Source organism: Chinchilla lanigera, unplaced genomic scaffold (genome assembly GCF_000276665.1).
Source record: "Chinchilla lanigera isolate Chin_1 unplaced genomic scaffold, ChiLan1.0 scaffold00046, whole genome shotgun sequence".
Taxonomy (NCBI): domain Eukaryota; kingdom Metazoa; phylum Chordata; class Mammalia; order Rodentia; family Chinchillidae; genus Chinchilla; species Chinchilla lanigera.
Genome location: NW_004955447.1, coordinates 9,689,389 through 9,712,168, shown reverse-complemented (window position 1 = coordinate 9,712,168; position 22,780 = coordinate 9,689,389). Strand labels below are relative to the sequence as shown.

Sequence of the window (22,780 nt, the reverse complement as noted above, 5' to 3'; positions counted from 1 at the left end):
CTCTGCTGTATCACTCAGACATCTGTTGGTGTATCACATGCATGGGCAGCTTGCGTTTGAGGGATGCCAAACCAGCAAAGCGCAGCTGAGGCTGGGCCACAGCTTCCAAGGCTCCATGTCAACAGGTCCAGGGAACCAGGCAGCTTTCAGAAGAGGAAAACACAGAAACTGATTCTCAGCAGTGTGGACTTCATGGAATTCTGGAGCTCTTTTTTTCTGCCTCATGGCACATTGTTTTTCATTTGGACAAAAGTATCTGAGACTCCACATTGAAATTCCCCAGAATTTCCATACTTTGCAATCAGACTAAATCTTACTTCAATTTTGGAAAGAAAAGAAAGCTTTTGCACCACTCGAATGTAAGGCCTCGCATCTTGATTTCTTTCTGGAACCTGAATCACAGTGAGCTTTTTCCTTCAGGAGAAATCTCATCTACTTTCGATTTTATGGTCTCATGGTCCTAACAACACAATCCAACATGAAAGCAAGACTTCATTGTATTTATTAGAGTCAGGGTTATTTGGTTTTAAAAAGCATCATCTAAACATCATGAACAGTCCTATCCCACGGGCTAATATGTAATCTAGTTTCATTTTTTCTATCTCATTTCACCAAGGATTTAATAAGTTTGGGGTAAAACTTACTCATGGTGACCTTGTTGCACACATATAAGCCCCTTTTCAGTATCTTATAACATGTCCTAACTAATATTTGAAACACAATCTATTTAGGGTAGCTTGCTTCACTAAGTCCTGAGCATACCTGATTTACACTAGAATTTATTTCATGATAAATTTTTATTCAGGAAAATGAAAATGAAATTATATTTTATACTATTTTTATCAAACCAATTCTTATTCCTTATTCCTTTTTAGCAGCATCATTATTTTTCTGAGTTAAAAGGGAGTTTTAAGTTGTGCATCATTCTTTATCAAAATTAACACAAGAGCCTTTATTGACTCTCCACCTACATATGACATGGTTCTCTAGCACAATGCAAGTCATATGGAAAATACTGCTTGCTTTGAGAAACTGATAGTATAGGTTGAATAGTAGCAATGGAAGTAGAGAGACTCATTTGTTTATAACATCAAAATGAAGAATAATACGTTATATGTTAGGTAAGGAGAGTCAACAGCTGGAAATGAATCTTGGGGAATTTTGAAATTGGCAAGAAAAAAGATATCTTTTTTATTTTACTTTATTTTTTCTTTGCAAATATAAAGGGCTTCATGCACCTCTGTTTTCAAAGTACAAAACACACATACACAAGCTCCTCACAGACACGTGGCCTCGGGTTTTGAACATGGCGCAGCTGTTACACAGGGCCTTCTCGCACACATTGCTACAGTCCACAACGCCACGCAGGGCACAGGCCATGGCGCCGCAGCACCAGCAGGAGCACACGCACTGCCCACACAGGGCGCGCTCAGGCTGGCTGCAGACCTCCTTCCCATCCACAGCTTGCGTGCACGGTGAGCAGGTGCCGGGTGCTACGCAGAACAGCTCAGCTTTGGAGGCCTGGGCACAGCTCCTGATCAGTCGGCCACTGGGTCCAATCAGTATCTGGCCCTTTGCAGCTCAAGGCGTCTCTGTGGGGCCAGGCTTTGGGGACCCTCACAGCCTTCACTCCACATGTGGTCTCTTTTTAGATCCAAAAGTGAATCACTCCCAAAAAGGTCCACAGAGCATTGGAGATTCGGTAGTGTTTTTCTGTACCATTAAATAGTCCTGTACATCCACTCCCTCCAGGACCTCTGTTCCAGAGAACCTAGGGCATTAAATTGCTACCATTAAGGCCACTTGGCTGTATGGTGTCATTAAGCAAAGGCTGTTTCTTGGCGTGGCACTTTGCTGTTTCCTTCCCTTTCCCTTAACTTTGAATCCACTTCAATTTCTTGTCCTGTGGAAAGCGCCTCTCCTTTAGGCGCTCTGCTTTCTACTCTGTTTCCAGTCTCTTGGGTCCCTCTAGTTCCATTTCAGATTGGAGATGGTGGGAGGAGGCATGATGGACATGGCTCTGACCATGGACTGCACTCAAAGTGCAGTGAACACAATATGATCTAGGTGTTTTGTTTTGTTTTGTTTTTGGTACCAGGAATCAAACTTGGGACCTTGTGCCTCCTAGGCAGGCACTTTGTACTGCTGAGCAATATAGCCCTGGCCCTAGGTTTTCTTACAGCTCAAAATGTTCCAACTCTCATGTTGTCTCCTTGATGTGTTAAAATGTCATCTTTTTCCTGTTTTTGTACAGAGTCCCAAGAAGACTGCAGAGATGTGACTGAAAACTGCTGTACTGGGTCCTGCCCTTCAGTCTTACTACTCTCTCTGAATAGTAGACAAAGAACTCACTTGACAACAGTAAATTACAAAGCAGGGAATTTCTGCTCCACCTGGACATCTAGTTTTATGGTTTTAGGTCAGCTGTCTATGGAAAGCTGATTTGTATTGCCTTGCCTTATCAGTTTATAATTTCTTCATTTGCATATACTCGTCGTCTATTTTTCCTTTTCTCTGAGATTGATTTTATTCAAAACCTTCTACTGGCTTCTCTGAATGTACCCTACCAAAGAGGTATCACCATGGGTACATGTGAGATGCGAAATGGTCCATCTTGACACATACTTCAGAGTACCTGGATCCTTTGGCAGGAGTTTCTAGCCTTCTCGCCTCATTTCACTTCAATATTCAACACTCCTGTCACATACAAGTCATGTCATGTCACTGCACATACCATGTTATTGCCAAATTGTGAGATGCCCTTAATATCACTCTGAGTCAGTTTGCAAATTGTAGAAAGATACCTCTCTGTGTGTTACCTTAGTATTTATTTCTGGTTCTTAGGATTTATTGTGCCTCCAGATTTCACATTTTCTACTACCAAGGATTCTCATTGTTTTAATATCAGCTCTAGACCTCTATTCTGTTGAGAGACCCAGTGTTTTCCTCGAAACTCATGGTCCTACATCCACACATCATAGGATATCTTTCTGTTACATGTATAATCTGAAACAGATGTATTTGTTGGCAGATATCCTATACCTTTTTAGGCTAAGAGAGTATTTTTTCCATTTTAGGCAAGATCCTTAATATTGTAAATGACAGAATCCCAATTAAAATTGACTTACATAAAAATTAAATTTATTGAATCCTGTACTGAGAAAGTCTAACTGAAGGTCTTATTTCAGGATTCAAGCAATGTTATAGAACACAGTTCATTCTTTGTCATTTCTTGGCTTGCTTTTGTGTCTTAGGTTCCAAGCAGTTATAAGATGATTACATAAGCTCCATCTCTTACACAATCTCAGGTCTCATAGGCGAGGAAGAAATATCTTCTCCAGAAATTAGAGCAAAATATGCTTCATCTCATGAGCTTAATTTTCCTTCAGTGCCCCTCACCTAACCATCTCTGTGGTCTGGGAGACAGAGCTCACATTTCCAGGTTTAGGTGATGCCAACCTGTGAGATGAAATCAATTTGAACAGATGCAAAGCAGAGTGAGGAGAAAAGTAGGACTTTTTCTCTGAGAATTCCAGACAGCAAAAACAACAGATATTCCCTGGAGTTCCCCTGATTTTGGTAGACAGCAGGCCTCAGGAAGAAATGGGTTGAAAAACTATATGGACCCAAATATAAAAATGCGGCACATGGGAAATATTTAGTTAATGAGTGTTTATAAAAAAGGTACTTTGACATAGTCTGATATTTTGCATATGAAAATTTTGATAAAGATAAATGTTGTAGGAAGGTGTGAAGTATGCAAAACATGATATAACACATATTTTTTCAAAGCTTATTTGTCTTCAGTGAAAAATGTTTCTAGCATAAGAAAGAAAATGTTTAAATATTACAGAAAACTATGATTCAAATAGTTATCTATCTTTAAATGTTTCAAATGTTCTCTGTATCAATGGTAGGTAGCTTTTAAAAAATATATATATATTCATTAAAATACATTTTCACATAGACTCTGAGAACTGATACAAATAGTAGCTGCTATTGTAAGAAGAACTTACTGTCTACATTAAATTTTATTTAAAACAATACTATAACAGTTTCAGAGGAAGCAAAAAATATCAATAGCAAAAGAAATATTTTATCAAATAAAATCTGGATTATCTGAATCATTGTTGACAAGTAAAAATCTCTCAAACTTCAGTAATTTTGACAGACAAAGAACTCAGCATTTTTCTTCCACAAACTTATTCTTAATACTTTGTTTCTAACAGGCAGCCATTGTCTGTATTTCTAAGTAGTCTGAAAACAGGTATGAAGTATGAACACCAGCTCTTTTCCAATTTACCTTTCCTTATTCAACAGAAAAACAATCATGGATCCTTGTTGTGGTCAATCTATATACTTCTAACCAAACCATGTGCCTAATATTTTAATACATATGAGTTAATAAGAAAGAGTTATAATTGCATAAGGAAATCTGATTTTTTTTTATCTGGAAAAAAGTGAAGGATATTTAAAGAAGGCTATATAGGGGAAAGCAGACAGGGAGTTGTTATACACAAAGGAGAAGATAACTAAATATATCCTTTTCTTCTGGGAAATGAGATTATACATAGCAGGGGCTTTGCCTAGTTCAATTTTAACAGGATAAAGTTAACAAAGAACATGTACAGATACAGGTAAAATGTTCAGAATTGTTCTGATCTGGCAATTTCTATTTATTTGTGAAGGTCTGTCAGGGGGTTAAGGGGAGTAACGAAGCTTCGACATCAGTGTTGTGGAGAGTAAAAATGAGGAAAAGATGATTGTGTTGTCAAATTTCTTGGGTATTCATTTGAGTTTGGTGAACAAATATGAGTTTTCTGGATCATGAATTTTTCTCCAATGATGTCTACAGGTCCAGAATGTAAATAATCAAGTGAAGTAAATAAAGGTTAATATTTTGAAGGCAGGATGACCAATGAATAACAAAGTTAATTAAGTAATGATAAGACAGGGAATGGTGTACAGGGGAAAGCAGACAGACCAATGAACTAAGTTCAAGTTTGGTTGTGGTACCAGAAATAATCAGGTTAAAAAAATAGGAATTTTTGGTGAAAAAATAAGGACATATAAATTGATTATGAAAGTATTTGTACTGTATAAACTAGAGGTAAAAATTTCTGGGTGTTTTCTTTCAGCAAGTGTTATCTAAACTATCTGTCCTCCCTTACTAAAACCCACTGCCTGTTGCCTATACTTACTTGTAAGTGGATGCTTGTTTACCTTACTAGCAAAACAGGACTGAAGTAATTGCTTTTAATATTGTAGTTTATCTGTTGATAACTTGAATACAGCACCATCAATTTAGTATCTTTAAAAAGTCCTGTAATACAACAAGCATTGTTAATTTCCTATCACTTTTTTTGTAACTCTGTATTGTCTGTACTGTTCTTTTGCTATTTCGTAAAAGGTTGTCTGTCTGTTAATGTTTTCCTCCTTTTATTTTCAAAATAAAAAAATAAATAACAAAATTAATAAAAAAATAAGAAGTCCTTTGATTCCGAGATACTTTTAAGTATTGTATGAACATTCTTTAATTATTGAATCCAGATTTCCTCAGATAATGTCAAACTATCTGGATAATATCATGCTAATGATTTCCAATATCTATATTTTAGAAACTGACATTACTAAATACCAAAGTATGTGAGATATGAACGTGTAGGGAATATATTTTCTTTTTTTATTTGAAAATGTTTCTCTTCTAAGATAGGTTTTATAGTATGTCTTATATGTACATAACAAAATGTATATTCAGTAACTTAAATTTTAGTCTAATCTACAGGTTATAAAAGATTTAATGTAGGAGGAAACTTAAAATGTTACTGAATTATTTTTTATTCCACTGTAGAAGAAACAGACTGTATCATGAAGGCCTGAGATACGTCTACTGGCTTCTGTTGTAGTAACTATAACTGATGTTCATATATGTGTTTTTGTATATAGGTTGTATCTGTATATACATGTATACTGTATCTGTGCATATGTGTCTTATATCCTTTACCTGTATAAAATTATATGTAATTTTGACTAGCAATCCTAAAAGGTTAGTAAGAAAAGCCTTAATCCTTTCTGAGACTGGTTCAGCCTTTGCAGATGGGATCGGATTGTAGTAGAGGATGCCCACCTCCTAGCCACTATACTTCAGTTCCTTAGTTGTCCAAGCAATAGTTCCTGTTCCAGTTCTGGTTGCTCCTGTCTCCTAGAAACTGCTGGTTACTGTGATGCATGGCTTGTTACTACGATGCATATTGCTAGAACCAATTCCTAACTGACAAGTCATTTTTTCCTCTGTGCTTCTTCCTTGCAGCCCTCTGCCTGCAAATCCTGGATGTCATTTTGGTGTTTCTGCTTGCCCTGGCATCTGGGGCACTGGCTAGGAGACTGACTTTGCTGACCTCTTTGATCACCAGTTGTGGTACTCGTGGATGGAGCAAGGACCTCTCAGGTCCCAACAGGAAGGTGCACACTTGAAATTTCTTGAGTCCTTTCAGAGAGCTGGAGAAGGATTCCTGGCTTGCCACTCAAGCAGCTTACATTAGACTCCAAAGGGAGGAGGGCGTAATCTTTCTGTCTGTCTGTCTGCCTGCCTGCCTGATACTGGTAAGACTCGCCAGGTCAGCCTAGTGACTGTCTGTCAGTCCTGCTCAGCTCAAGCAGAAGGGGAGTCTGATCAACTCTCATTGGTGAAGACCACCCTCTAGGGAAGGGGGTTGGAATGTGTACTGTCGGAGTGCCTATTGAGTGAGTGTGTAGTGGAATGCTCTGTATTGGCTGCTTCATCTGCACCAAGACTGGGAAGTAACGGTTGCTGTGGCTGGGCCCTCACCTGTGGTCCTGTAGTGATTGACACACGGCATAATGGAGGCTTGCACCCTCCTTAGCTAAGTTGCCCCTAAGTCCCTGTGAGGGGCATGGCTAGATGGGCACCTGAATGGTCTCTCCAAGGGGCACCAACCCTTTGTTGTGCCATTGTTCACAGGTATACAACACACACCTAGGAAGTCAGAGATGGGAATTAATTAGTCAAACTCACAGTCCCTGATTACAGGAGAAAGGGCCTTTATGGAGTTAAAAATGAAACCAAACTGCTCCCTGCATCTCAAGAAAAAAAGGAAAAAAGGGGCCGATTTTTCCTGAGAATTCCACCTTGGCATCCATGTCGACCACCGCAATTGCTGTCAACATCTGTAACTTCATCCCCTGTAACTGACTTGTCTACTTCCAGCCAACTGTACTGGTTCCAAGGAGCCATTGTCTGCATTCAGCCATAGAGGCCTTCCCCTGAAAACTTCTGCTTCGTAGCTATGTCTATCCTGGTCAGATAGTGTCATCTAAGGTCCACCCAAGATGACTGTCAGCAATTCCTTCTGAGTTCCACATCTTGACTGAGGAAAAATTGGACTGTCAGCACTGATGAATGAGTTGCCATGCCCTTTCTGAAGGTCACCCTGCCTTTCTAAAAGTCACCCAGTCAAGCACTTCTTACAGACATTAAAAAGGGGGACAAAAAGTCTATCAATCACTAATACCTGAAAGAAAAGTACCTGGTGTTTGTGAAAAATATCCAGTCTGATATATTACTATACCCTCTGGCTGTGACCTAAAGGGATATGACAACAAAACATAAATGCCCCCTCCATCTGCAAGACACAAAGAGACCTGACTATCCAGGCCCAGCTCTACCTGAATCTCTCCTCACCCCATCAGGCCTGGATAGATACGACAGACTAAGCTCAAATTGGGCACTGGAGAGTATGCAGTCATTGTAAAAGTCAGAGACAAACCTGTGACTTTCCTAGTAGACAATGGAACAGAAATTTCTGCCTTCAAAAATTCCCTCTATCAAAAAGTTACCTCCACCAGGGTACCTAGGACTTTTGTTTCTTGCCCCTTCTGCTAGGTACAAACTTACAGCCTGGGGGACATCTCATTAAACATGAATTATATATAAGCCAGTCCCCGTTCTATTTCTAGGAAGAGACCTCCTCTTTAAAGTTAGAAGTGACCATCTCATTTCCACCAAGCCAGTCAGCCTCCCTCTTGTTTAATCCTGCACTTTTAAATTTGTTCCCTGAGGGGAAGAAATGGCCTGCATTAGCCTCAGAAAGATAACTGCAATCCTGGAGTCCTGAAGATTCTCCTCCCAGAAGTATAAGCCAATACTCACCTCTGGGCCTAACCACCAACCATGATCAAGCCATACCTCAGCCACATTAAGCAGTTCAAGATCCTGATGGACTGTTAATCTCCTTGGAATACTTCTCTCCTCTGGTAAAAATGTCCAATGGGGATTGCTGACCAGTGCAAGTTCTCTACGCTGTCAACAATTCACCCATTACCTTACAGCTGTGGTTCCTGACCAGTACACCATTTTGGGCTGTTACCCCCAGATGCTACCTGGTTTGTATGTCTAGCTTTAAAAGATACCTTCCTTTACTTGCAAGTTGCTCACAGAAGCCCTTTCAACTGTGAATATCCTGAGACAAGATACAACTCACTTTGACTCAATTGCCACGAGGGGTTAAAAACTCTCCCTCTATTTTGGAAGGGAGGTCTAACAACAGACTAGGCCAAGTCACCAACACCTTTTCTCCAACACAACCTGTTTCTCTGTCCCTCCTGCTTGCTGTTATGGTCCCTTGAGAAAAAATAGCAGAGTTTGAAACTGCTAAAATACACTTCTTCTGCATGTAAAGCAAGATCTCTCACTGGCCAAATTCTTCTGCAATTGACCTCCCTACACATTGCCTCAGTCTCCTGAAACCAATAGCCTGTTGGGACAGCTGCCTGGACCTAATTGCCTTTTTCTGCTTCCAATTTGCTCCTGTCAATGAGGACCTCTTTGCAGCTGACCTGGACTCAACCTCCCAGAAGTTCAAAATCTCATTTATTCTTTAAAAAAGCACTTCTGATTAATGACACTCAAGCTGCCTGTAGGAAAGATACAAAGCTCTTCAACAATATCTGGTAGAAACTGGTTACAAAAAAAAAAAAAAAAAACTCCACAAATTTCTTGGAGCTTCTGTTTGTATAAAGTCTGGATCCTTGAGTTCACAAAAACAATGATCTTTTTCAGACTGTCAGAACCTGGGAGAACCAAATGGCCTATCTGTGCAAATACCAGCCACTCAGGGCTGCTTCCTGCTGTTGTCTCTGTTCTCTAACAGCCATTGTTGTTCAGATAAAAAAAAAAAAAAAACTCAACAAGCTCCTCTTAGACCAAGACCTAACTATGCAGGTGGCACATGCTACAGTGAACCTCCTGAATAACTGTAGAATAAACCCGCTGACAGACGCTGAGGACAGCCAGTTTATGGATAAATGTAGCTCTGTTAGAAATGAAATCCAACAGGGTATATATACTGTGATCAGCTTGGATAAAGCTATTTTTTACCAAAGCTCTCCTGCAGGTGATCTGCACAGCAAGCTGCTTCCTGCTGCTGTTTGTAAACCTGTCACCAAGGACACCAAACTTTCACATAAAATTTTTTGATCCAGATACTGAAGCCTACGCAGAGGATCCAATTGACTAAGCAAATCAACCACACCCAGAAAACCTTACCTAGTACTCCTAGAATATCATAGCCAGACCTGTACCCACTCTCGATCCACAGGGCTGGCACCCATAACCCTAAAGCAAGCACAAGTTCTAGCATCTGTGTCACTTGCCCTGACCTTGTGCAGTATAGTCGATTCTCCTCATTTATTACACAGAAATAAAACAGAAACCTGCTAAAACAGCTTGTACCTTCAATTTGAGCAACTTCTTTCACTTCCACAATATTACTTTTTCAGGTTCTTTCACTAGGAAGACAATATGATGTCGACACATGCAGGTCTGATTTATTTCACTTGTGAGTGTAGTCTCTAGTTGCATCCATTTTCTAATAAAAGCCTCAAGTTTATCTTTTTATAGCTGAGTAACACTCCATTGTATAAAACTACCACATCTTTTTTATCTATCCTTGGTTGATGGGCATTTGGGTTATTTCCAAGATTAGCTATGACAAATTGTGCTGCTATAAACATGGGTGCACATACATCACTGTGGTATGATGTTTTCAATCTTGCGGGAAAAATACCCAGAAGGAGAATAGCTGGGTTGAATTGGATCTCTAATCCTAGTTTTCTGAGGAATCTCCAGACTGATTTCCATAATGGTTGTACACTCCAACAAAGAGTAGAGAAGTGTTCCTTTTATCCCACAGCCCCTCCAGCATTTGTTATTTGTTGTCTTCTTGATGATGGCCATTCTTTCTAGGATGAGGGAAAGGAGAAAAAGAAGAAAGAAGGAAGAGAAAAATATATATAGATATACAAGGATAGCTGGGATAATTGTACTGCTGATGTCTATTTGTTTATTGAAAGGAATAGTTAATGCTTAAATTTTTCTTTTCTTGACCAATTTTGTATGATTATATCTGGTAATGTGAACAACAAATTTGAAGACAACAATATGAAATATAGCAACCATTGTTCAATTCCTACTATCTTGATTAGTGAAACTCTTTACTATTTCTAATGTTTTATTATTATTTTTTGTTTTCTTTAATTGTTTGACCAATCTTGCATTCTTTCGCCTGGTAATCTGAGCAACTTCATTGAAAAGAACAAAATGTACCATAATAATCATTATTAACTTCCTATCACCTTGTTTTGAAATTCTGTAACATTTTATTATGTTGCCTTGTTTTTGTCTTAGTTGTTGTTATTTTGTTTTCTTTTCTATTTAAAATTAAAAAAGCCTGTAACCAGTTAAAAGACCAGCTATACCTGTAGACATTCCTTCCCACACATATAACCCAGGTGTATATTAAGTACCTCTACAAGTTTCAGAAATCCAGCCTGAGATCCACTGGAGAATTTACCTAGACAGCCCCTCTGAGGCTCACTCTGGGGAGATGATGCACTCAAAGCCCCACTCTGGTCACACCAGAAGCTAACCAATCTATTCATGGCTGAGGCTTGAGGACACTGTTCAAAGGATTGCTTCATACCTATTCCCCTAGATTTTTCTGCTACTTACCCCAATCTTTTCTTCCTTGCCCCTCTGAGAACTGCGATTTTTGTCTTACAGTTACCCCAAGAAAACAGAGCAATCAATCAAATACTTGACTAAGTTTTGATGAGTGTCCAAGGAATATTGGACATTCTCCTAGATCAGATTAATTCCCTCACTACCTTGCCAGAATAATGTTACAGAACAGATAGGACTAAATTATGTCTTTTCCTAAATACAACTTAGGAAAAAACTCTATAGTAGGACAGTCTTGTGGACCTTAGTTATCACCCTTTGAAGGATCACTGACAACTCTGATGTTATTGCTTGTAGTTGGGCCTTGTCTCAAAAGATTGCATGTAAAATGCCCAGAAGAGATTTGGCAGGGAAAATAAAAGAGAGAAGAAAGGTGGCAGAAGATGCCCCCACCACACCAGTATACTTCAGTTTGCCAGTTGCCCAGGTAATATTTTTGGTTGTAGTTCCTGTTAACTTCTGTCTCGTAAAAATGGCTGGTCACTGTGATGCATATTGTAAAAACCAATCCCCAACTGACAGGCCATTCTGCCTCTGTACTTCCTGCTTGTTTATCCCATATAAGCCCTAGATCACCAGAGATCAAGGCCTGAAATTTTGGGAATGATCCTGATCAATGCCTGCCCATTTAAATAAACCTGCCTCCAAATCCTGCGTGCTCTTTCAGTTGTTCTGTTTGCCATTGCAAGGTCATAGTTCAGGACTTGGGTTGGGCTGGCATTAACTGCTTCACTGCCATAAATCTGCACCATATATCACAATTCCAATATCCTTTGTCCTTACTTCATGGCCCCTTCAGTTTTTCTATGTTAATTAAAATATGTCTTCTCTTGCAAGGCTGCCTCTATTTCCCCATGACATGTTGTAGAATGTAGCTATTTTTGAGGTTTTATTATACTATTTTTAAAGAGCTAATGAATAAATAAAGAAAAATTGGTTACATGATTTTTCAGAACTGGACAAGAGATCAGACATGCCCAGGGATAGATTATCCATAAATATAAAAATAAGTTGCTAATTGGCGTGGGGTGCCAGGAAGCATGGGATACCAATCATGTGCCTAAAGAAACCAAGTTTTGAGTTGTTTGGAATTGAGTAATTCCAGCGTTTCAGGAAATTCCCACCTGAACTCTGTAGTCAGTCTTTACCACAAGAGCCACTGAGCTGAATTGCAAGGAAATGAAGTTGTAAACATTTATGTCTCCTGCTTTTGATCAGCATAATCTTACAGAGATTTATACAAGTTGTATGTATTAGCAGTTTGCTTTTTCAAGTCACGGCAATACTTCAGGGTCTTTAAATTTCAGTTACTTTAGTGTGCATAAAAGGATATATCTCATTTTGTTTCAATTGATCTTTCCCTGAGCAGATGAATGATTCAACTTTTCCTATGTTTAGTAGCACCTCTCTACCTGTCTTTTGTGAAATATCTAGTCAAATGTTTTGTGAAAATTTTTAGCACTAATATTGTTTTATTGATAATTTATTTCTAACATGTTTTATTTGTTATAGATATAAATCCTTTGAGAGATACATGCACTTCAGCTGCATGTACTGAGAACCATATATATCAGAGTATGTATTATCAATAATATCCCCCAATTCTATGGTTTTCTTTTTCATTTAAACATATTTTGTCTTGGTTTTTAGTACCATTGATTTCTGCTCTTAGCTTTCTTATTTTATTAATCTACTGATATTAGGTTTAATTTTAAATTACAAGCTTAGAGTATTGGCTTTATAAATCAAGGAAGTTTTCTTTTAAAGTTGCAAGTCTACATGCAATATTTCTATTGCTTCATTTTTGATTATGTGGTAATTATTGTATTTTTCAGTATGAAAATTTTTTTCCTTGTGATTTCTTTTTCAGTCCATGAATGACTTAGCAGTGTGTTATTCAATTTCCTTTTTTATTTTAAAAAATAAAAGGAGGAAAACATTAACAGACAGATAACCTTTTACAAAATAGCAAGAGAACAGTACAGACAATACACAGTTACCAACAAAGTGGTAGGAAATTAACAATGCTTGTTGTATTACATATTATCTTTAAAATGTTTTCTCATGAAAACAAATAGAGACATGCAATATTGATCAATCAAGGACTCATTAACTGTTTCTTTCAGCAAAGAAATAGAAGACAGTAGATCAACTATGTTAACTATCCTGTGTCAATTTCAAAATATAAAAAACTTCCTGATATAGCATTGGTATTGATGTTATATTTATTTCAGATATGATCACAGAACATTCTGTGCACATTTTTATTTAGGAATTTATTGCAACTTATTTCATGACTCAGTGTATTCTTTGTGTTGGAGAATAATACTAGTGTGGTTGATAGATGTGCTAATGTTTATCTTTAGGTGTACTGTGTAAGGTTCTGTGAATATGAATCATGTTGATAACACATTTACATATCCTCATGATTTTTTTACTTTAGTTACTCCACAAATTACTAGGAATGAGGTTAGGACTAGATAAGGTTTTATATTTTTGCATTTCTGTTTTTAGTTCTGTATATATTTTGAATTTCCATAGTTTAGGTCTATATATTTACAAAGTGCTATGCTTTTCAGATAATAGTCTTCCTTTGTCTTTTGAGATATATTTATTTATCTTGGAAATACTGCCTCATCTTACATTGGCCTTTTTAGTGTTAAATTAAATTGTTGGTAAAGTACATTTTTTCCATAATTTGTCTTTCCCTACATCTTTGTCTCATATTTATAACTATATTTAATGGAGATATTAATAGAAAATGTTATTGAATTTCTTTACCCTGATAGTCTCTATCTTATCATTTTAAGCACATTTATGTGTAAATATAAATTATAAATGTTAAGCACATTTATGTGTAATGCAATTATTGGTATGATTTGGTTTAGATCTACTGTTTTGTTATTTGCTTTTTGCTCTGTCTGTATTTAATTTTTTGTTATTTTTGTCATAAAATTTACTTTTGTATTCATCATAACCTCATCATGCTTTAGGTAGTATCTTTCAATAAAATTAAAGAAGAATACTATTTTTCTACTTAACATGTTTATAATTTTCTGTCATTTTGTTTTAAAGTTTTTTATTTAGCATTCATTATAGATCATTTGGTTCAAGTCTTCTAGTAATTCCTTTTCATTTTTGGTTTAATTAAATGTATTTTTATTGCAGCATCACTTTTATTGGATATGGAATTCTACATTTACACACTTTGAGAAAACTTTGCATTTCTTTAAATAAACAGTAGAATTTGTGCAGATTGCTTTTTGTTTCCTGCTGTTTTTTAATAGGCTTTTAACAGGTTGGGTGTAATACACTTGAGTATCATTTTCTGTTTGCCACACTTAAGTTTTTGGGTCTGTTGATTGAATTTAAAATATGGAATATTTTGGCAATTATTTCTTCAAATATTTTTCCTAACCAATTTGTTTTCACTCATTTCTTTTAGGAATGCAAATTATATGCTTGCTAGATCACCTGCAGTTATTCTACAAGACGTACAAGACTCGTGCATTCTGATTAATTTTTCTTTACTTTTTTAGATAAGATAACTTCCATTATCTTGTTTTCTTGCTGACTGAACATGCATTTCAGAGTTTTCAGTATGTTCTTTAACCCGTCTTGCTAAGCTTTTCATACTGGATAGTGCACTTTTAAATTTTGAGATTTTCATTTGCTTCCTTTTACATTTTTGCATGTCTTTGCTGAAATTCCTAGTTAATTTGCATGTTTTTCTTTCCTTTTGAATTTTTACACATAATTATACTCTTTAAATTTCTTGTGTACTTGTTCTAATATCAGTCTTTTTCTGTTCTATTTCTTTGGCTGTCTCCCCCATTCCTTGATTGTTTTCATATTTTCATGAATCTTTGCCTTACTGAGTTTTTGTTACATATTGGTTCTTCTTAACGTTGTGCTATAGAGAGCACTGCTTATTTTGTTATTCTTTAAGAGCTTTGAATAGAATTCTAGTGTAGAATTCAGTGGAATTACTTGGGAGATGTTTCGATATCATCAAATTTGTCTTGGTTATTCATGAATGTTGATTTCACTTTTATCTTTAGCCATAGAGGGTGACCATTTCTTATCTCAGATGAGTGACTGTTCTGGGGTTTCAGCCAGAAGTGCCAAGTACTCCGAGGTCCTTTGTACTTTGACCATGCCAGGACCTCAGCACTGTGTGACCGCTGCTGTTGATCGGCTCACTTTCAAGCATCAGTGCTCCTCCTTGGTCCTCAGAATCTCAGCCTGTGAGAAACAGCCAAGTCTTGGTCAAATGGCAGAGTTGGATAGTGATGGCTCTGTTATATTTCTATTGTTATGTAACTAATAATCACAAACTTAGCAGTGTGTAAAATAACATAATTTTATTCGTTTAACTTCTGAAGCTTAGACGTCCAGCAATAGACTGGCTGGGTTCTTTCCTAACCTTTTATTTTCTTATTTTTGTCTTTCATTTTGGGGTACCAGGATTCAAACTCAGGACCTTGTGCTTGCCAGGCAGGTGCTGAACCACCTATATCCCTGACTATAAGCTATATCCCTGACTTCCTTACATTTTAAAATAATGAAATTAAGTATATTTTATTTTATGAAAAAATAAAACAAAATTTCATACCTTAAAAAGAGGATAACAGTAGATAATACATGGTGTGTCATTATCTTCAAAGTAGTTACTCAGCATATAAGATGTAACTCAAAAAAAAACTCTTACAAAGAAACAGATAATACAAAACTTTCTGGGCTATGTTCCCCTCTGGAAATCTGTAGAACACCTCTAAACTCAATTGGGTTATTGAAAAAAATGTGGTTTCTTGTGATCATAGGGTCGAGATCTCTGCTTTCTAATTGGCTGTAGGTCAGGTGCCACTCTCGGCTCTGAAGCTCGCCTGCATTCTGTGCCACGTGGAGGCTGCAGGGGTTTTAGAACGTGTTGCCTCACTTTCCCGTGAAGGGAATGTCTCTGACTGCCGCCTTTGTGTCCAGCTGGGGAAGATTAAAGGACTCGACCTAGACAGAGTAGGCATATCCTCAGTAGTTTCTTTCTCTGATTCCGTTTTTCCATATAACACAAATTAATCATGGGAATAAAAGATGTCCGATTTACAGCCCCAGGATCTATGTGGATGTATGCACCAGAAGACAGGATCTCAGAGTTCATTTTAGAATTCTGCTGACTACATGGTATACCATTTTATTCTCCTGGTTGCCTGTACAAACCTCTCTTCTGCTGCCCCAGCTGATCTCCACCTTCTCACCTGAATGAAAACCTTCTCTGCGGAGTCCTCTCTCTCTTCTCAGTGCTTCCAGGAACATCCCCCGTGGAAAGCTCAGGTGGATAGGAAGCTTACCTCATGGGGTTTGCTTTCCTTAAAGAGCACTGCTCTGTGCTGTCCTTTATCCAGTATACGAAAATATATATTCATAAATTTTGTTCAGTTCCATGGTTATTTACCTTGGAAGGCAGGCCCAGTGCTAGCGATTCCATCATAAATTGAAAAACTATAGGAAAACTTTTATAAAGAAATGAATCATATAAATATCTGAGAAAAAGCACACTAAGAATAATATATGCTTTTTCTCTTATCAAATATATTATGCAAATTGTACATAAAAATAGCATTGTTCTGGAAGCTATGCCATTCCTTTGGAAATGCATTTGTACAAGGAAATTGAATCATATGTAAACTTTTATTTTCCATGTGTAGTCTTAGTGAGTATCAGAAACAAGAGGCCAAATGCATTTACACACACCCACACGCACAAGTCAGCTAGAACATCATCCCTTTTTCTTAGTTATTTGCATGAGCTGTCAAGGTAATAATTCATTTCTGTGGCTCAGACATTATCTTATGATAAAATGTGTATTACTGTCAAATAAATTTCTTCAGATTTGATTTTGCCCCTGATATTTAAGCTAATATATCTTACCCTATACATTACATGTTATCTTGACTGTCTAAAAGAGAAACTGAAATTAACATGTCTAAAATATAATTCTTGATAATCATCCTCCACCCACCCAAAAAAGAGCTTATCTTCTCTTCATCACAAATCTCTGCTCTTTACTTAAGTACATGAGAGTTTCAATTGTTAGGCTAAAAGCAAGAAGGAACTCTGTACTTCCTTTGTATCACATTGATAATCAAATCTTTTCAATCTTGAACCCTATCAAACAGCAAGATTTGTTGGCTCTACTTCAAAATATGTTTCAAATTTCACTTCTCATCCTCTCCAGAGCTGTTACACAGGAGCAGTCACCAGAATTTCTCACCTCAATTATTGTAACTACTTCAGTGTGTTTATATTATTGTTCACAGATTCAAAAGATTCTTCTCACAACAATCAGATGATCCTTTAAAAATATGAGTAGTTGCAGCAGTTGCAGTATTTGAGCAAAAATATGAGCAATTGCAGTAATTGCAGTAAACATCTTGCTTCCCCTCCCCATTTCTTTACTCTGCCTGGAGAAAATGTAAATGCTCCTGAGGTTTACAACCACCCATGTGATTAACTCCTACATACTGTCCTAAATTTACCATCTTCCACGCTCCCTCCGTGTTGCTCTGTGATAGGCACAAAGATCTTACTGCTCTATGAGCAAATCAAACAGACTCCTTGAACCATCCTTTACATTTGATATTCATTCTCTTTGGAAAATATTTATCCTGAAATGCCTCTTCTCGGTACAGTTACTATTCTAATGTTAGTTCTACAAAGAAACCCACCCGGCAGTGATCTGACTTTACTTTTCTCCTAGCATTGATGCCTTGTGACATTACATCATAGAGTACATCAGTTTATGTATGGTATTTCGCATCTACTATCATGGAAGGTTGCAGAAGGCAGAGCTCTTTCTGTCTTGCTTGGTGCTGCACTCCAGCAAGTTTAACTCATTGGTGGTGATACTCTTAGAGAGTCCATAAATGAGTACCTGAACTGTTTACAGAAACTTTATCTCAGCGCTGTGACAATTGAGACACAGACAAATTACTCTTTGTTATGGTTTATATTCAGGTGTCCTCCCAAAACCTCATGTGCTCATAGGTGGGGCTTTGGGGTGGTGACTGGGCCATGCATCTGCAATAGTGGATTAGCTCATTGATTGATTTAGCATAGTTCTGGGTATGGATGATGGACTTAGTAAAGAGGGACCACGACCTTGGCTGTGGGTGGTGCCGGCCCATAGGTTTGCAGCCTGATTAGAATAAAAAGGGAGAAAAGAAGGGAGTTTCACTGCTTCCTGACTGCCGTGCCCCTTCCCCACGACACCCTGTCCTGCAGCGAGCTGACTATGGCCTGAAACCTCTGAGAGCTGTGAGCCAGAATAAACCTTTCCTCCTTTAACTTGAGGCTGATGCGTGTTTGTCCCAGCAATGAGAAAGTAACTAAGAGCTGCAATTACTTTCTATATCAAAGAGCAAGGAAGGCTTTTAAATAAAAGGACTTCTGACAGAGAATGTGCAGATATGTACTATGTCTCTTGGAAAGAGCATATGCAACCTGTTAGATTTTGTGTGACATACTGCAGGTAATTCACGCCATATACTTTTTGAGAATAGAGGTCCCTGTGTTATGACCTGTGTCAGTAATTTTCTCAAGGTCTCCCAGCAACTCTTCCCTATCAGGGAATAGCTGCTCTTCAATCTGCATTTTCATTTTTCTCTTTATTAATAAACTTTCACAACTATTATTACTGTCAAACACAGATAAGCACATTTCATTTGTTCTTTATAAATTAACAAAATGCTTACCTTCATACCACATACTGGGACAGACTTAGCATTGCTGTAGGTTAAATGATCTCTTCTGAGGAGATTTCTGTTTATAAATTTGGGTCTTACGTTGGCAGGCAAGCCAAATTAAGATCTTTATTAGTTTTTCTTTTGTTGGCATTGTTGCATTTTTCTCTTTTCCCAGATGAAACACTTCACAAGTTTTATTGCATTTATTAATTAGATTAGCAATTACCAATTAAGTTAAATTCAAAGTACCAATCAAATTTTATATCTTAATTTGTTATATTATCACTCATTAGCAGTTTTTACTTATTAAATTATGTGTAAATTATGACTATTCAGTTCAAGATTTTAAAACCCACAGATATCTAACTAATGAGAATAATACTCATTAGCTTATGCTTAAAGTTAGTATGTTAAGTTAGCAAGTTAATGTGACCTCACAACTGTGAAATATAGGAAAATTTATTGAATAAATGAGTTGATTCATTGTAGTTGAGTGTCAAATTATCTAATAATGCTACTGAAGACAGGTAACTTTAGTATTCTGATAAAAAAATAAACAGCATGAAACATAGTATGTAAAGACACTTGATGCAGCTTATTTGTGCCTGAGTCATCTGGTATACCTCTCATGGGACAGTAAGGAGGACATATTGACTCTGTAGATGCACAAAAATGGAATTTCAATTTTATAAAGCTTTGATATCTGGACTTGGAAAGTTTTTCAAAGATCTATTTATTTTAACTGATTTTTACAAGTATTTTGTGAACAATTCTGTTACAAATGTTTTCCAACTATCTTATTAGAGGCACATCAAAGAAGACACACAAAATGATACCATTATGTTGGCTATATAATCTATAAAATGAATAAAAACTGTCTCTGTTCTTTAAATCTCAAATTAATTACTTCTATATACTTTTTACTGAGCAGTTACTATTTCTACACTGCTGGTCTTTTGCAACAGTCTTTTTTGAAATGTATCTGAAAATTTGCATACATATTTTTAAGGGGTAGATTTGCAACCTCCTTTCTCTCCTTTGAGGTATCCTTGGTCTGGTGACAAAACAAGAGTACTTGCTTGTGGAAAAGTCTGTATACTCAAGATGCTTTTAGCAGGTTGTACAAAGTTATCCTACCAGTTCAAGGTAAAAAAATATAAAGCTTTGTACTTATGTGCAGCTCTTTTGCAAGTGTTCCATATGTTATGTACCTATCTCAGTAAAAGGTGGAGATGTTTTATGACACAGCCGGTTCTGTTCTGTGTGAGGGTTATTGTTGTATATGTTATGCTGGGTTTCTTTGTGTTTGCCTGAGCATTATATTAATTGTAGCATAAAAATTGCTAGTGTGTTGGTTTGTGGCTTATTTTGCAAGGGGAACAATATAATACAGGACACATACTTCATATGATTATTTATAGTAATCACCCAAAGAACAGTATACAAAAGAGTGCAGGGAATCTGTCCACACACTAAGACCAAGGAATCCAGCTGAGGGCCTGGATCCCACAACAATGTCCTATATGAGTTGAGCTGAATACCCAGAGCTCATAACAGTGCCTCCCATGAATCCAACTGGAGGCCCAGAGCCCATGGCAATGTCTCATGAAGACCTGTTTCATGAATCTGCTGGGAAGGCCCAAAGGTCAGTGGTGGAATCTACAAAGTCTGTGCCAGCAGGATGAAGGACCTGTGCTAGCAGGCTGAGGGATCTGCCCTGGAGCCAGGAAGTGATGCTCAGAAGAACCAGAGCTCCCCCAAAAGGTACCACAGCCATCCTCGGCAACAGTGAGGTCCCGAGCTCCTCCGATGATCAGGATGGCCGAGTTCCCATCAGGGAAGCCAATGCAGTAAGCTTTTCCTGGAGGCCGGCAGTGCACCATCTTCCCCTCTGGAACCAGGAAGCAATGCTCAGAGTGAGGACCAGAACTCTCCAAAGTGAACTGAAGCCATTCTCAGTGCCAGCGAGGTTCCGAGCTCCTCAGAGGATGAAAACAGCCAAGTTCATCAGGAAAGCCAGCTCCCCACAGCCTCTCTCAGCTCCCAACAGCCTCCTTCTTCTTCTCCAGGTCTGCCTCTTAGGCTACTGGCAACAGTCCTCAGGTGGGCCTCCCACACCCAGCACCACACTTACTCAGTTCAGCTGGGGGTTATAAGTTGACCACCGGTTATCAATCCACTACAGCTAGTGAAGGTATATTACTAGATTAAATTTCTGATTCCTGGGAGACATGACAATATGATCATTTTTTGTATGTATCTGATATTTTGTATCCACTACATGGCAGGCTAAGTAATAATTAAAAAATCACATAATAGGATGAAAGCAATATAAATTATAATGATAAAAATGGCTATTAGCTAAGCATATGTGGACAAGATGGGATCTTGTCCACCACTCTAAGCAGAGTGTCCACCACTCTAAGCACTGCGGTGCACATCTGTGATCCCAGCACCAGGAAAGCAAAAGTGGGAGGACGGCAAGATTGAACCCAACCCTGGCAAGTTAGCTACTTAGTGAGGTCCATGTAAAATAAAAATTAAAATAAAAAGGCCAGGGATGTAGCTCAATGCAAGACTCTGAGGTTAATCTCTAGCACTACCCACAAACACACACATGCACAGACAGAGAGACAGATGCAGAGACAGAGAGAGACAGAGAGACAGAGAGACAGGGAGAGAGATCAATCTTAGTTTTGGGTGCAAATATTCCTGAAGATTCAGTATTTATTTCAGAATCCAATGGCTCATGCAATGTAGAGATCATTTATCTATTATTCTTATCTATGTGTAAGAAAGTTCAAGTTTTACAAGGATTTGTGGAAGATGCAGCACAATGCCAACGCCATGAGCCTGTTCTGCACAGATGGTAACTAAGTGGGAATGAAAAAGGCAGATCGAGATATTAATTTCAATCATGTATTTCAATACTATCATGTCCTCTATTTTTAGTGATATTGGTTCTCTTACAGTTCAATTTTATTATTTTACTTACTCCTAGTGTTTTTATCTGACCACAGCCATATGACTGTTTTCCCTAACCATATTCTCTCTTTCCTTTCTTTTTCTCATTTTTTAAGTTCAAAATGTTATTTCATTAAGTAAACTATTTTTTTCTTGTAATAAATTATATTTGTTATTATCAACCATGGTCTCTTTCCAAAAAACTAAAACAGAAAACATTATTATTATTCAAGGAGATATACATAATTGTTCTTTTCTTGATCTCTAGAATCAGACTCGGGACCATGTACTTGCCAGGCAGGCACTTGTTTCACTGAGCTGTATCCCTGGTCATAATTTTGTTGAGGATGGACTCTTACTTACAGAACAACCTATCTGATGAAAATCTTTACAGGCTCTCAGGCAGCACGATTTTAATTTTTTTCTCCCCTTCATGCTCTAAAGCTTCCCATGTCATATTTAATATTCTAATTGGGAAGTTCACTTGAGACGTTATTGAATGTTAACTAATTATGACTATCTAATGTTCAGAGTAGTCCATGTGCCCTAACTTATACTACTTTACTGGTATTTTTGTTTTATTTTATTTTGTTTTGTTTTTGGTACCAGGAATCAAACTCAGGAGCTTGCACTTGCCAGGCAAGCACTTGTACTACTGAGCCATATCCCTGGCACTGGTATTAATGATAACACATTTGGGTTTAAATATCAGACTGTTCAGGAATGAAGTGAGAAAAAGTGTGGGTGACTTAACCAGTTAGTATGACTCTTTAAAGATCTCAATGAAACTTTATTTCTTTAAACTATCTTTAGATAGGTTAGTTATCGTTAGGTTGTTTTCAGGTTTCTGTGTTTACAATACATTTGTAACAGACTTATTTATAGCTATATTTTGTACATTTGGGCTATTTTTACCTTTAGTATAAATATGTAAAATTGAAATTGCTCATCTGAATCTTGGCACATTTAAAATTCGTATTGCTATTTCCATGGTGTTACTTGGGATTTTCAGTAATTTCAACTCAAAACAATAATG

General features: G+C 37.4%; 1 protein-coding gene across 1 annotated transcript in view; it reads right to left on the bottom strand.

Annotated features, from left to right (window-relative positions):
• Positions 1-14: 14 nt before the first annotated feature.
• LOC102004531 overlaps positions 15-22,780 on the bottom strand; it is a 75,694-nt gene continuing 52,928 nt past the window's right edge. Inside the window, exons 3-4 of the mRNA XM_005392954.1 lie at positions 1,282-1,549; positions 15-143 (exon numbers count right to left, since the gene is read on the bottom strand). Coding sequence (XP_005393011.1) covers positions 15-143; positions 1,282-1,549 — 397 coding nt within the window. The remainder of the gene's footprint in view (positions 144-1,281; positions 1,550-22,780) is intronic.